The sequence below is a fragment of the Bos grunniens genome, chromosome 1, assembly GCF_055505025.1.
Source record: "Bos grunniens cultivar Pamir isolate PY7600 chromosome 1, Bosgru_T2T1.0, whole genome shotgun sequence".
Classification (NCBI taxonomy): Eukaryota; Metazoa; Chordata; class Mammalia; order Artiodactyla; family Bovidae; genus Bos; species Bos grunniens.
Genome location: NC_141165.1, coordinates 73,146,142 through 73,163,041, shown reverse-complemented (window position 1 = coordinate 73,163,041; position 16,900 = coordinate 73,146,142). Strand labels below are relative to the sequence as shown.

The following is a 16,900-nucleotide window of genomic DNA, read 5'->3' as shown; positions in this document are numbered from 1 at the left end:
CTTGGTATTCAGAGGCGCTTAACATTGGTTCCAAATAATCCCATCTTTGCCCAAAGGGTCAAGAGATAGAACAATATTTCAACATAATTGGCTTCCTTGTAATTCTATGCATTTTATTTTATACATCTAAAATCCCTATACTGAGTAGTTTATACTACTAGACTACCAGTCATTCATGGCCCAAAAAAGATTAAGAACTTCTGCTTAAAATCACAATATTGGAGATAAAATTAAAACTTACTACTGGTTCCGGACAAAATAACAATAAAGAAATCAAACCATTCATGTTCTAATTTACATGGAATAAAATAAGTATGAATTTTGATGTGTCCTGACAAATTCATACATCCATGTAACCGCCACCACAATCAAGTTAAAGAACTTTTCTGTCAAGCAAAGTTCTCCCATATACTTTTCTAGTCAATTCTCTCACTCACACTCTTGGCCTCAGGCAACCACTGATTTGCTTTCTGTGAGTACACATTAGATTTATGATAAAATAATAAAAGTATATGCCATAGACTATTATTTTGACTTATAGAAAAAAATTTCAGACTAATTTGTATGGTAATATTAATAACATTCCTTAAACTGAAACCTCAAATACTGTTATCAATTAACTCTAAAATATCTCCATGAAACTCACCTTATAAAAAAAATACTGTACAAGGGTAGCTATTCTAATGTAATAAAAATGACCATGAACAAAAAGCAATTTGGAGAGAAATTTAAATCTAGCTATTGCATAGTCACTGTTTCTTGCAGCTTGTCTTCCTTCTTTACCCATGATTCCTGTAATACAGGGAACAAAAAGGTTAGTTCACTGATAATTGGTAAATGTAAATTTTAAGATATGCCTGAAAATACCTTAATTATCTGTAGCAGCTGAACCTGGATTTAGGATCACTATATCCTAAATTATAGTAGACAATAGATTCCCAAAAGGTTGCTCTATTTATATCAAATATGTAATTAATACAAAGCTATAACATATACTAGGCATGTAACATCAATCTTCAAAGAATTAGAATAAAATTGATATAAAATATTAAAAGTTCAGGATCTAAGAACATTTTTTTATTCTAATGAAGAGAATGCCATAAAACAGCTTTCATATCTCTATTTCCAAGGACAAAAAATATGCTGAATCAAGTCAAAATAACCATGTTTAACAGTTTTAAAACTCACACACAAAACTCAGTGTGCTTTTTAAAAGAAAAATGTACAATATTACTTGAAATCAGTACATAATTTTATCTCACAAATATGAGCACTTTTTTTGAGGTTACTATAGTTCATTAGGTTTCAAAAGTTATTTCCAAGTTTGTTTTTTCAATGTGAAACCAGAATTGAAAAAATTATTTTTTCAAAATTAAAATTTTCTATTTTTGTCATAAAAGGATGAAAATGTTCCAACATGTAAAGACAATCATCTGTATTCACAGCTCCTAGAGTAAACCACTATTTCTGGTCTATATACTCTTAGAAGTTTTTCTTATGCATATTTCATGTATGTTCACTTAACATACATACAAATAAGTACATAAAGATGGGATTATTTGTTTTGTAATCTGCTTTCATCACTTTCTACATTATGGACATTGTTTACTTACTACATATGGACATATGTGCTTGCTAACATAGTCATTTATTTTCTTAAAAGGAATTCCTGGAGGCCTAGTCACTAGGTCAAAGGGCACACATTTTATTTTTGCTATGCACAGGCTTTCACTAAGTACAGCAAGTCGGAGTTACTGTTTGCTGTGGTGCATAGGCTTTTCATTACAATGGCTTCTCTCATTGCACAGCACAGGATCTAGGAGCATGGGCTTCGTAAGCTGGAGCATGTGGGCTCAATTAGTTGTGGCTCTCGTGCCCTAGAGCATGAGGGTTTCACTAGTCGTGGCACGAGAGATCAGCAGTTTTGGTGCACAGGCTTAGTTGTTCTGTATCATGTGGAATCTTCCTGGACTACGGATTGAAACCACATCCCCTACACTGGCAGGCAGATTCTTATCCACTGTATCACCAGGGAAGTCCAAAGGGCACACATTTAAAATTGTTATATATAATAATGCATGGTGTACCAATTTACGTGCCCACTAACATCATTTAAGGGCATTTGTTAATCTACATGCTTGTGTGCTCAGTTGTGTCCAACTCTTTATGACCCCATGGACTGTAGTCTACCAGGCTCCTCTATCCATGGAGTTTTCCAGGCAAGAAAACTGGAGAGGGTTGCCGTTTCCTACTCCAGGGTATCTTCCTGATCCAGGGATTGAACCCCCATCTCTTGCATCTCCTGCATTGGCAGGGGAGTTCTTTAACCACAGTGCCACCTGGGAAGTCTATACCCTTGTCCATTTCAGGGTTTTTTTTTTTTTGCCAATCTGACAGGCAATTTTAACTTACTTTTTGATTATTACGGAGATTTCTACTAGAGTGTTTTTCTTATTCTCCTTAAATTAAGACCTCACATAATAGGAATACTAAGACTATCATCTATTTTACAAATATTCTTTACTAGTTTGTCTTTAAAATTTTTTTATGTAAGTATTTACTTCTGTCACACATGTTGATCTTTTTCCTTTTCAGTTCCTTGCTTTCTTTGGTTTTGTACTTAAAAGATCCTTCCATACTTCAAATAACAGGATTATTCACTAAAGTCTATTATTTTTTATGGCCTTCAAAAATTATTTAAATCCTAATCCATCTGGAATTTGTTTTGCTATAAGCAATGGAAAGGGACTCACTTTTTCCCCCCAAATAACTAGTTATATCAGTGTTTTATTAAATCAAATAATTTGTTTCCTTACTTATTTGAAACATCTCCTTTGTTACATACTAAATTTCCAGATGTGCCGAACTGATTCTGTTCACTGGTCTGGCTGTTATCATATTATTGATAAAATCAAACTGTTACAAGTATTGTAGCTTTTTATACTCTAACATATGATATAATAAGTTATAAAATTATCATGAAGATTTCTGGGAAACAACAGTATAAACAATATAAAGAAAGTGAAGTTTACAAAATGAAGAGTTAATTATCCCAAAGAGGAAGAAGCTGATTTGAGGGATACACTGGAAATATGGGACCTGATCAGTATTCATCACATAGTCAACTCCAGAGCAAGGACTATCTTCTTTTCTAACTCTAAAATTTTATCCTTCAACAAAAACCCATACTCCTCTCTTTTGCTTCCTCAATAAAATTATTGAGGAAGACAGGTCAAAATACGGTTTAAGTGGGAAATGAATGGTAATATAAATATAATAAAATGATTTTAGTATTCTGAATTTAATAAAAATTTTAGGCAAAAATAGAAAAAAATTAGCATAAAGGTTATTAAATTAGAAAGTTACTTGAAATTTTATAGTTTGGTATAATTTCCTGTCTCTAAAATTATCTTTAAAATACATTCCAAAATCTTTAGACTAATGTATAAAGTAAATAATAATATTCTAAAATAAGAATAATTATATATATCATGAACTTAGAATTTAAAAATGATAAAAATACTGCGTAAAAGTATTTAAAAAGGTACAAAATTGCATGTAAAACTAAACTAACTTTACTGGGAAGAAGAACTGGCGAAGATAAAATTCACTAGTGGTATTTATTTCCTTGAAAATTTGCAATTAAAACATCTTGCGGCTTCCCTGGTGGTCCAGGTGGCTAAGATGCCACATTCCCAAAACAAAGGGCCTGGGTTCAATCCCTGGTCAGGTAACTAGATCCCCCATGCTGCAATTACGACCCAGGGCAGCCAAATGAATATTTTAAAAAAATCCTAAATATTGGGCTTAATAATGATAGGTTTCTGACAGAAATACGATGTGATATATTACACCACTGCATTTAGTTTTCATTCGTATATGTGACATTGTACTTTATTCTACAAAAGATTTATCATCAAATAATTATAACTTTAGAAGTTCAAAGAAAAAATATCAATCACCTATGCCAACATGTGCTTCTTGTATCATGCTTACATCGTTAGCACCATCGCCAATAGCCAATGTTATTGGCTTCTCAGGTGAGATTTTTATCAGTCTTATTACCTGAAAGACATACAACTCATTAATTATAATAAAATTTCAATTTTCTTATATTTATATAAAATTACTTATCTGAAATGATCTGCTTTAAGAACAATAAAAAATTAGTTTTACATTGGACAGTAATATGCACTGGGGTTCACTGTTTGAGGAATGTCTCCATTAAGACGTTAGGAATGTCTTTCAGAAATGACAACAAAACAGATTGTGGTCTTTGGATTTTATGATGGGATGTAAGAATCTGTTAAACACAGCTTAAATTTATAAAAAGCTTAATAATTGTGTAAAAAATTAACTACAATTAATTGAACTTTGTCAGGCAATTTTTTTCTCTCAAGAAATTATTTTCATTTGATACAGAGGAAAGATATTTATTTTCTCTTGTAATAAAGTTTCTTAAAAATTTAAAAAGCCATCAAAATTAAATTCAATGAAATCTAAAGAAAGGTTTCTTTGGAATACTTGAATGCACTTTTCTAAAGGATTTAGGCATTAGGTCTGTTTGGTCTCCAGTTTAATGTCCACAGACTGGGGTATAAGGGTTATAATAATAAAACAGGCACTGTAATAAAACCCCATGAAGCCAAAAAAAAAAAAAAAACACACCTGGATGTACAGTTTATTAGCTCTACATGTGAAATAATATGTTTAGATGTATATTTCAAAGCATATACTTGTGACGGTTTCAGTTACAAAAAATATTTGTATAGGTTTTCACTTGAATCATAGCTGAACATTAAATATTTCCTAACTACAGACCGCGCAGAACCACATCGGCTGCAACGGACCGCGCGGCCGAGAGGAGCTACCCCACGCCCAAAGTCAGGGGCAGCGGCTGAGAGGAGCTACCCCACGCCCGAAGTCAGGGGCGGCGACCAAGAAGAGCTACCCCACGCCCGAGCTCAGGGGCGGTGGCCGAGAGGAGCTACCCCACATCCCAGGTCAGGGTCGGCGGCCAAGAGGAGCAACCCCACGTCCAAGGAGCAGTGGCTGCATGGACGCTGGAGGGCTGAGAGGAGCTACTCCATGTTCAAGATCAGGAGGGGCGACTTCGTCCAAGGTAAGGAGCAGTGGCTGCGCTTTGCTAGAGCAGCCGTGAAGAGATACCCCACATCCAAAGTAACAGAAACCCCAAGTAAGATGGTAGGTGTTAAGAGAGGGCATCAGAGGGCAGACACACTGAAACCATAATCACAGAAAACTAGCCAATCTGATCACAGGGACCACCAGCTCAATGAAACTAAGACATGCTGTATGGGGCTACCCAAGACGGATGGCTCATAGTGGAGAGGTCTGACAGAATTGGTCCACTGGAGAAGGGAATGGCAAACCACTTCAGTATTCTTGCCTTGAGAACCCCATGAACAGTATGAAAAGGCAAAATGATAGGATACTCAAAGAGGAACTCCCCAGGTCAGTAGGTACCCAATATGCTACTGGAGATCAGTGGAGAAATAACTCCGGAAAGAATGAAGGGATGGAGCCAAAGCAAAAACAATACCCAGCTGTGGATGTGACTGGTGATAGAAGCAAGGTCCAATGCTGTAAAGAGCAATATTGCATAGGAACCTGGAATGTCAGGTCCATGAATCAAGGCAAATTGCAAGTGGCCAAACAGGAGATGGCAAGAGTGAATGTCGACATTCTAGGAATCAACGAACTGAAATGGACTAGAATGGGTGAATTTAACTCAGATGACCATTATATCTACTACTATGGGAAGGAATCCCTTAGAAGAAATGGAGTAGCCATCATGGTCAACAAGAGTCCGAAACGCAGTACTTGGATGCAATCTCAAAAACGACAGAATGATCTCTGTCCGTTTCCAAGGCAAACCATTCAATATCATGGTAATCCAAGCCTATGCCCCAACCAGTAATGTTGAAGTAGCTGAAGTTGAACGGTTCTATGAAGACCTATAAGAACTTTTAGAACTAACACCCAAAGAAGATGTCCTTTTCATTATAGGGGACTGGAATGCAAAAGTAGGAAGTCAAGAAACACCTGGAGTAACTGGTAAATTTGGCCTTGGAATACGGAATGAAGCAGGGCAAAGGCTAATAAGAGTTTTGCCAAGAGAACGCACTGGTCATAGCAACACCCTCTTCCAACAACACAAGAGAAGACTCTACACATAGACATCACCAGATGGCCAACAATGAAATCAGATTGATTATATTCTTTCAAGCCAAAGATGGAGAAGCTCTATACAGTCAGCAAAAACAAGACTGGGAGCTGACTGTGGCTCAGATCATGCACTCCTTATTGGCAAAGTCAGACTTAAATTGAAGAAAGTAGTGAAAACCACTAGACCATTCAGGTATGACCTAAATCAAATCCCTTATGATTATACAGTGGAAGTGAGAAGTAGATTTAAGGGACTAGATCTGATAGACAGAGTGTCTGATGAACTATGGACGGAGGTTCGTGACATTGTACAGGAGAAAGGGATCACGACCATCTCCATGGAAAAGAAATGCAAAACAGGAAAATGGCTGTCTGAGGAGGCCTTACAAATAGCTGTGAAAAGAACAGAAGTGAAAAGCAAAGGAGAAAAGGAAAGATATAAGCATCTGAATGCAGAGTTCCAAAGAATAGCAAGGAGATAAGAAAGCCTTCCTCAGCAATCAATGCAAAGAAATAGAGGAAAACAACAGAATGGGAAAAACTAGAGCTCTCTTCAAGAAAGTTAGCAATACCAAGGGAACATTTCATGCAAAGATGGGCTCGATAAAGGACAGAAATGGTATGGACCTAACAGAAGCAGAAGATATTAAGAGGTGGCAAGAATACACTGAAGAACTGTACTAAAAAGATCTTTACGACCCAGATAATCACGATGGTGTGATTATTCACCTAGAGCCAGACATCCTGGAATGTGAAGTCAAGTGTGCCTTAGAAAGCATCACTACGAACACAGCTAGTGGAGGTGATGAAATTCCAGTTGAGCTATTTCAAATCCTGAAAGATGATGCTGTGAAAGTGCTGCACTCAATATGCCAGCAAATTTGGAAAACTCAGCAGTGGCCACAGTACTGGAAAAGGTCAGTTTTCATTCCAATCCCAAAGAAAGGCAATGCCAAAGAATGCTCAAACTACCACACAATTGCACTCATCTCACACGCTAGTAAAGTGATGCTCAAAATTCTCCAAGCCAGGCTTCAGCAATATGTGAACCGTGAACTTTCAGATGTTCAAGCTGGTTTTAGAAAAGGCAGAGGAACCAGAGATCAAATTGCCAACATCTGCTGGATCATCGAAAAAGCAAGAGTTCCAGAGAAACATCTATTTCTGCTTCATTGACTATGCCAAAGCCTTTGACTGTGTGGATCACAATAAACTGTGGAAAATTCACAGTTTTACCAGACCACCTGACCTGCCTCTTGAGAAACCTATATGCAAGTCAGGAAGCAACAGTTAGAACTGGACATGGAACAACAGACTGGTTCCAAATAGGAAAAGGAGTACGTCAAGGCTGTGTATTGTCACCCTGCTTATTTAATTTATATGCAGAGTACATCATGAGAAACGCTGGACTGGAAGAAGCACAAGCTGGAATCAAGATTGCTGGGAGAAATATCAATAACCTCAGATATGCAGATGACACCACCCTTATGGCAGAAAGTGAAGAGGAACTAAAAAGCCTCTTGATAAAAGTGAAAGAGGAGAGTAAAAAGTTGGCTTAAAGCTCAACATTCAGAAAACTAAGATCATAGCATCTGGTCCCATCATTTCATGGCAAATAGATGGGGAAACAGTGGAAACAGTGTCTGACTTTGTTTTTTGGGGCTCCAAAGTCACTGCAGATGATGACTGCAGCCATGAAATTAAAAGACGCTTACTCCTTGGAAGGAAAGTTATGACCAACCTAGATAGCATATTCAAAAGCAGAGACATTACTTTGCCAACAAAGGTCCATCTAGTCAAGGCTGTGGTTTTTCCAGTGGTCACGTATGGATGTGAGAGATGGACTGTGAAGAAAGCTGAGCACTGAAGAACTGATGATTTTGAACTGTGGTGCTGGAGAAGACTCTTGAGAGTCCCTTGGACTGCAAGGAGATCTAACCAGTCCATCCCAAACGAGACCAGTCCTGGGTGTTCATTGGAAGGACTGATGCTGAGGCTGAAACTCCAATCCTTTGGCCACTTCATGCGAAGAGTTGACTCATTGGAAAAGACTCTGATTATGAGAGGGATTGAGGGCAGGAGGAGAAGGGGATGACAGAGGATGAGATGGCTGGATGGCATCACCAACTTGATGCACATAAGTTTGGGTGAACTCCAGGGGTTGGTGATGGACAGGGAGGCCTGGCGTGCTGCAATTCATGGGGTCGCAAAGAGTCGGACACAACTGAGCAACTGAACTGAACTGAACTACAGCTTCATATCACAATTAATTGGCTTTTTAACTCCTTATTAAAGTTCTACTTAGCACTTAACATTCATTTTTAACAAAGAGAATTATCAATTCATGAGAATGCAAGAATAAGCAAAGATCAACAGAATGACCTAGAGGTGCAGATGAACTGAAGTCTTATAGGCTCCTTCACCAGTTAAGTAACAAACTCATGAGACTTGTTATTGTAGTTCAAATTTGTGTCTCAGGAATATCACAAACTGCTCTCTATCACATGGTCATTTCTAGGTTACAATGATCTATTTCTGTGTTATTATGAATAACTGAAACTTCAATATTTACTGTGAAATTTCCAAAGGCCTAATGTATATGGTTAAAATTCATATTACGAGAAGTAACTGACTCCTGGTTAAGATTCATATACTGTATATCACCAAATGGAACTATGTGAGGCATTAATGTTAAAGAATACTTTTAAATCAAAGTATCTCAATGGGACTTGTTATGAAATAAACGTACCTTTGCTTTCTGTAGCGGTGCCATACGACAGCACATTACAGCTGAACAATGTCTACAAACATCCATAAATAGCTTTTCATGCTCCCTGAGTGCAAGAGACAGACTGGTCCCGTCTACCACCAGACCATGCTGAATGACATGATCCTCTCTAATCCTAAAAAAAAGAAAATGATGATATCCTCTGTAAGACATGTATAAAGCCATAGTATTTTCATTTATTTAGTAAACAAAATATTCTTACTGGAAATTGGATAATTCACCCATAGACTTCACCGTTACAAAACTGACATGTCAGGGAATAGAGTTCTACCATTTGAAAGTTAAGATTAAGTAGAACTGAGAGTGATTGATATGAAGAGTAAAATAGATGATATTCAATTTTACAATGAATTGATATATATGAACTCCGGGAGTTGGTGATGGACAGGGAGGCCTGGCGTGCTGCGATTCATGGGGTTGCAAAGAGTCAGACACGACTGAGCGACTGATCTGATCTGATACACACACAGAAACTATATTTTTTAAAATGTGAATTGTGACACATAATCTGAGGATATTCTCTCAAACTGTATAAAAAATCTTAGAAAAATAAAAATATAACTAGTTATATATTTAGCAAGTTCTAATTTTAAAAAATTTAATGAAATCAAGAATGTTCAGGAAAATTTACAAGCTAGATTCACTGTATATTTAAGTAGCAAGGCAAGGAATGAAGAAACCATCAATTGTCTCTTGATATTTAACCCTACAATGGAGTGTAATGCCAGGTATTACAATGGTGGAACATGGATAACACCTCTCTTGTGGGCATACATGATACTGAGGACTATTTCAAAACATGGTCTAATTATTGGCAGTTGAGAGGACTATTTGTGACAAGAAAGAGAAAACAAGTATGTTATCATAATCAGTATGTTATTGCATCAGTATGTAAATAAAGTATATTATTGAGCACACTATTTTGTTCAGCTGCTTCACCCCACTCCGCCTTTGGTAAAAAGAACTTCTCAGTGAAAGAAGCAGTGTATAGATTTACATTCTGGAGCAAGCTTATGCAGTTGAAGGCCAGCACTCAGAGTAGCACTGTGTTCAATTCAGCAAAGGGAAAATACTACAGTTCACCACTGGGTTCATAGTATAGCAGGACTGCTACTGAGAAACATCCATACATTTTCATTTTATTTTTTTTTCTCAGTTTTATTGAGATATTATTGACATATATGTAAGTTTAAGGTATACAACATGATCTGATACACATATATACTGCAAAAATGATTACTACAATAGGGTTAATACCTCCATCTTTTCATGTAAAAACTTTTTTTTGGTCTGTAGTGATAAGATTTGAGAGCTACTCTCTTTACAATTTTCAAATATATAATATAGTACTGTTAATTACAGCCACCATACTGTACATTAGATCCCCAGAACTTATTCATCTTATATATAAGCTGGAAGTTTGTACCTCAGATTATCACCTCCCCATCTCCCCCACAGCCCAGCTCCTGGCAATCACCATTCTATCATTGTTTTTTTTTAGATTTCACATATAAGTATGTGTTTCTCTCTGTCTGACTTATTTTACTCAGCATAATGTTGTCAAGATTCATCCATGTTATCACAAAAAGCAAGATTTCTTTCTTTTTTATGGGTGAATAATATTCCTTCATGTGTGGAAGGAACATCACATTTTCACTGTCCATACACACATTAATGGATATTTAGGTTGTTGCCATTCTTGGCTATGGTGAATAATGTTGCAGTGAACACAAGTGTGGATCTCTCTGAGACAGTGACTTCATTTCCTTTGTATAAATACTCAGGAGTGGAACTGCTGTATTACATGGTAGTTCTATTTAAAATTTTTTCCATACCATTTTCCATAGCAGCTATTCCCTCAATTTTTAAATGATAAGCAAGAAGACTATTAAATGAGCGACAAGTTATGAAAACTAAACATACTGATGATTTTCAGTCTCCTAATACTTAAATTTTTTCTGTAAGTTAAAATGATGTCTTCATAATATGCCTAGTAACTAGTGTTGCACTGTATAGTAAGTGGAAAGCAATGAACATTTTACAATATAAACTTAAAAAAATGTATACTTCCTTTATCAATTCTCCAATACCTGAAATCAGCATCTAAAATGACTATTTTTCCTCTCTATTGGCTGAACTTACTTGGCAACCCCTGCTATCTACAGACATTCAGTGTAAGCACTGCCTGAGCACATGGTCTCAGAAGCAGCAGTAGCCAAGAGTAGGACAGATCAGATCAGTTTTCCTTGGGAACACTTCCCAGGCACACTAAGTTAGGTTTTTCTCTGGACAGGGTTCATAAATCAGCATACACAATCCATGGTGTAACATTTATGCAATATGGAAAAGCACCTCATAGTTCTGGCACACAGTAAGGTAGCATCTGCTTACTTCTGTAGCCTCATGTTTCAATATTTCCCACATCCTCTCCCATCTATTCCATTCCCTGGCCATAGTTAGCTACAATTGATAGTATCAATTGCCTGAATGAGCCTCTCAGCTCTGGGAATTTGCATACACGGGTCACTTTGCTTCTTGGTGTTATTTTCTGACAAGTTTACATCTCAAAACAGGAGACAACACAGTCATGAGTTCCAATGTACAGAGTTCTAATGTACAGAGCTGTTTCAAGGATAAACTTGGGCTAAGTTTCCCTCTTTGGTCCACAGACAGTTCTCTGTTCTTGCCTTTGTTACAATTCAGTTGTGATGGTTGTGACAATATATTTACTTCTTTTTTTTCTGACACATTGTAAGTATTCTGGGAATAAACAACACACCTTATATGACTATCCCAAATGCCTACATAGGAGACAATCAATGTGTTTTTGAAGGATTAGATACATACACTAAAGCTTTCAAAGGTATGGAATTCTTTTGCTATATCTAAGATTTTTAGAACAGATACTTCCTGAAAGTCTGTAAATCAAAATCCTATTGACTTATATGGTTAACTCAGAAAACATATTTCAGGAATTCCCTGGTGGTCCAGTGGTTAGGACTCTGTGCTCTCACTGCAGAGATCTGGGTTCAATCTCTGGTTGGGGAACTAATATCCCACAAGCTTTGAGACTCAGCAAAAGAAAAAAAGAAAAGGAAGAAAATATATTCCACTAAAATGGTATCTCTGAAACATACATTTCACGTACCAAGCTTAAAATTAATTTTAAGGTATAATATTCACTTTATAATACAAAATATAATACACTTTTGTACAAAAAGGGAAATGAACAATACCCATGATCTTAACAGACTCACCAGCACATATATAGAAGACTTAAAAATATTTGAAAATACAAATAACAATTATCTTCAGATGGCTGTATTACTAATCATCATATCTTATTTTCAGTGCTTTTAAAATGAGTATTTATTACTTTTATAATCAGGAGTAATATTTAAGAAGCAAATGATTCTGAACAATTAGTTTGTATATTTTAGGGAGTTCTGAACATTATGCCCTTAAATGTTTAAGTAGCCACAATAGTGTTGGCATTGCTTCAAAACCAGTGTCATTAACCTAAATCAACCACCTTTTTGAGCTCAAGCAAAGACCTTTCTGAAAGTTGTACTGTCTCTTTAAAACGAATTGCCAGTCCAGGTTCGATGCACGATACTGTATGCTTGGGGCTGGTGCACTGGGATGACCCAGAGGGATGGTACGGGGAGGGAGGAGGGAGGGGGGTTCAGGATGGGGAACACGTATATACCTATGGTGGATTCATGTTGATGTATGGCAAAACCAATACAATATTGTAAAGTAATTAACCTCCAATTAAAATAAATAAATTTATATTAAAAAAATAAAACATTCCTTAAATAAGCTTTTCTCTGATAAAATCCAAAATTTAGTATCACATCAATCCCTGCATAACAAACATAAATAAAGCACTGAATGTACAGTGACAACTGTGGCCATCATCTTTTCATATTTGTTTTTCTGCATTAATATCATAAGACTGCAAAGACAAATACCAGTAGGACATCTCAGATACCTACATACAAGTAACCCTCATGCTTACACTGAAGCGCTCCTATTTAAGGTAAAAAGAAAAAAAAACAAACAAACTGGGGATCCCCTGGTGGCTTAGTGGTGAAGAATCTGCCTGCCAATGGAGGAGACACGGTGGGGGCGGGGGGGGGGGGAGAGGTTGATCAATGATCTGGGAAGATTCCACAGGCTGCAGGGCAACTAAGCCTGTGCACCACAACTACTGAGCCTGTGCTCTGAAGTCCAGGAGCCACAACTACTGAAGCTCACATGCCCTTGAGCCCATGCTCTGAAGCAAAGAAGCCACTGCAATGAGAAGCCTGCTCACTGCTAGAGAAAAGCTTGCACAGCAATAAAGACATGCAGCATGGCCATAAATAAATAAAATTTAAAGAAATTGTGTTAAATGAGGGCTCCTAAAAAAAGTTCTACCTAAAGAAGCAGATATAGAGAAAAACAGAACAAATTAAGAGCATATATACTCATGAAAGTATCTTTGAACAGTAAAAAGCATGTGCATTCCCCAGTCTGGTCATGTGAACTGTATCACTGGTTGGTAAATGTTTTCTATACAGCACCAGAAGTAAATATTTCAATTTTAAGCTTTGCAGGCCATGAGACTAAATTGAAGATATCATATAGGTTCTTACATTACCAAAGAAGAAACAAATTTTGATAAAAATTTTAAGTAAAAAAATCTAATAATAATCATTAAATATAATTTTAAAAATAATAGAACAGAAATCTTTTTCTTGTTAGGGGAAGAACATTTTAATTGGGGTTCAAAGTTCATGTCCTCTATCAAAGTCAGCTGGCACATGTCCATCTGTTAATGCTGATCTGTAATGAGATTTTACATTACAAAAGAACCATCGGTAATGAGATTTTTAGTTCATATCTGATTATATCTGAAACAGGCAGTATATTAAACCATATCGTCACTGAATAATAAACATAATGCGTTGCCATCTAACTTGATAATAAAATAATCAACACTCTACTGTGCTTTAAGAGTATGATATTAAAAGTCCATTTTTCTTTTTATGTTGGACATGACAGTTAAATACTGACAATAAAAATATACCAAACTGCCATACAGCAGTGTGGCACAGAAAACAATGAGCTATAACTGTGTCATTGTGATTTGCAGTATATCAAATAGCAATGAGAAATGATAAAAGTGCTCTGTCCCAATTACTCAATTGTGCTGTTGGAGCACAAAAGCCTTTGCTGATGTGTAAATGAAACAATGTGGCTCTGTTCCAATAAAATTTAAGTACATTAAATTTTTAATTTCATGTAATTTTCACACTATGAAATATTACTCTTCTTTGACTTCTTTTTCATCCATTAAAAAATGTGACTACCCATTTACCTTCAGTCATCATGTTCTGAGATTGCACCACCCCAATAAAGGAAAAGAATCCACCTGCCAATGCAGGAGACACAGGAGACCCAGGTTCCATCTTTGGATCAGGAAGATCCCCTGGAGGAGGAAATGGCAACCCACTCCAGTATTCTTGCCTGGGAAATCCCAAGGACAGAGGAGCCTGGCGGGCTACAGTCCAGGGGGCTGCAAAGAGTTGGACACAACTGAGCACACAGGCATGCAATAAAGAATTAACAATAAGGAAAAAAAATGTGAAAGTTATTTTGAGCACATGGGCTATAAAAAAGGGCAGTGGGCCATATTTGGGTCCATCAGGCAATAGCTTCCTGACCCCTGAACTCCATGATGCAGGTAACTATATTCTTACCTTCTGGCAAGCTGCCCCAATTTTTCAGCACATTCACTGTCTGATTTCTGGTTTAAAAGTTCAAGGATGTTCATGGTTCTGTGAAAATGTCCACATGACAAACTCACACTAACAGCTGTTTCATGTTTATCTCCAGTAAGTACCCATACTTTGATACCAGCCATTCTCAATGCTTCAATAGTTTCTCGAACTTTATCTTGTAGTCTGAAAACAAAAGAAACACAGAGAATACTTTTTTGACCAAATTTTAAGTGTAAACCACATAGTACAAGTAGGGTAATTCTGAACTCCTTAACCTAGGAATGCTACAGTATAGTAAAACCACCGACTTTTTTTCCCACTAGGGAAAAAACAAGAATAACCCAGATCAGTGATCACCTGGCTAATACAAAATCTACAACTCTATGCTGACACATGTGTCACAACGGGCATTCCAGAGTTGTGGGGCATTTGAGGTGACAGATACGAATCGCCTGGGTCAATACTGCCTTGATGAGAACATGTATGCATTCTTACAATTGTTAAGTTTCCTTCCTCTTCATTTTGGTGACAGATACTACTACTGTAAACGTATTTGGTTTTTTGAAGCTCACAGGGTATTAATATGCTGGAGCACTATGTAAGCTTAAATATAAAACCTACAACTTTGTATTTTAAGACTGTACTTTGAAGTTGATTTTTATAAAACCAACTAACTATACAGTCTTCACAAACTTATTTCTTAAAAGTCTTAAATTTCAAATTAGGAGATTTTCTTTTTGATAAGAAAATCTCTTAAATCAGTAGTTCAAAAATCAGACTGCAGACAATAAAGGTCTACATAACCTCAGAGAACCTCAGAAATCTCACAAGGACCACTGAAAAGTAAATGAAACACTAGATCTTAAAAAAATGCAAACACCTTAGATCTAGGTCGTAGAAAAAAACCTAACAATATACTTAATTTGTAGAATTCAATAATTCAAGAAAGTGAAACATACATGGAGAGAGAGGCTAGGGAACAAAGGCAATGAATAAACAGATGGCATGGAATTCACAGGCTAACAGAGTAGAAAGTCTTCAAATAAGTAACTGTAATATACTGTCACAAGGACAACAGCAGAAACTACCTACAAAACATGAAGGCTTCCCAAAGAAGAGAATTTTTAATAGTGTTAGGACTCAGGAAAGATCTTCCTAGAGTGCGGGTAATATATGAACTATAATTTATGAATGGGTATTCATAGATGGATAAGAGAAAAATGATCCAGGCAGAAGGCACAGCTTTACAAAGTGTAAAAGGCAAAAACAGAACAGTTTTACTTAAAACAGTCTTCACTGTTGTTCAGAAAACAAAACAGTTTGGTACTGCTGAAATGTAAAGCAGAAGGTGGCAATGGCAGGAGGTGAGGCTGGAGAATTAAGCAAGAGCTTAAAATCTTTGAATGGCACACGGAGCAGTTGTCTAAAAACTTAAAACTATACATGGCTGGATTCTATCAAGTATTTCAGATAGCTGACTAGGACAAAAATTATATGTATTGACTGGGAAAAATTAAAGCTTTAACTTTTTATTTTAAACACATTAAGTCACTATAAAATGTTAAAAGTGGAGTTTGTCATGTATTACAAATATTTGGTTAGAAAAATTCTTATGAGAAAAATGACACTGACTATTTATCTGATACTTACTTGTCTTCTACTGCTGTAGCTCCCAGTAATATCAGGTCTTTCTCTATGAACTGGAAGACACCTGCCAATTTCTCTTCCCGTTGTTGCAAGGCAGTCCTGGCTTCAAATAAACGTCTATTTATTTCCTCATACTCTTTAGATGTAAATTGCCTATAGGCCATACAAAGAGTTCTTAGCCCTTTCTAAAAGAGAAAAATTAAAGACAAAATTGAACGAAAATAACTAATGGGGAATCAAAAAGTTATTGAAAATAAACTGAGGATACCATTACCAAAAATTAACTATCAAATTTAAAAATTATCATCATCTAGTGTCAGGAAACTGTTACAAAACCACAGTCATCTGAATTGTGGGATACATATTATCATAGCTCTTTCAATTTCTGATGGGTTCTTAAAAAGTTGCTCATAATAATTAAGGTCACTGAATTGTAGAACATTACAGAGCCTAGACATGCTCATAAACATGATCTATCTGTAATTTTAGAACCGTTTTTTACCAGGAA

General features: G+C 36.3%; 1 protein-coding gene across 16 annotated transcripts in view; it reads right to left on the bottom strand.

The window, feature by feature from the left end:
• ATP11B (ATPase phospholipid transporting 11B (putative)) overlaps positions 1–16,900 on the bottom strand; it is a 121,137-nt gene that overhangs the window by 39,804 nt on the left and 64,433 nt on the right. For 10 of the 16 annotated variants that reach the window (XR_015162202.1, XR_015162201.1, XM_086395850.1 and 7 more), the window contains 5 exons: positions 16,396–16,577; positions 14,725–14,928; positions 8,939–9,092; positions 3,963–4,065; positions 647–792 (listed from right to left, as the gene is read on the bottom strand). Coding sequence is in view for 8 of the 16 variants with exons in the window: in XM_086395850.1 (XP_086251976.1) it covers positions 647–792; positions 3,963–4,065; positions 8,939–9,092; positions 14,725–14,928; positions 16,396–16,577 (789 nt within the window). In the remaining 8 variants the exon portion in view is untranslated. The remainder of the gene's footprint in view (positions 1–646; positions 793–3,962; positions 4,066–8,938; positions 9,093–14,724; positions 14,929–16,395; positions 16,578–16,900) is intronic. The other 6 variants (XR_015162212.1, XR_015162205.1, XR_015162213.1 and 3 more) reach the window with 1 other exon arrangement.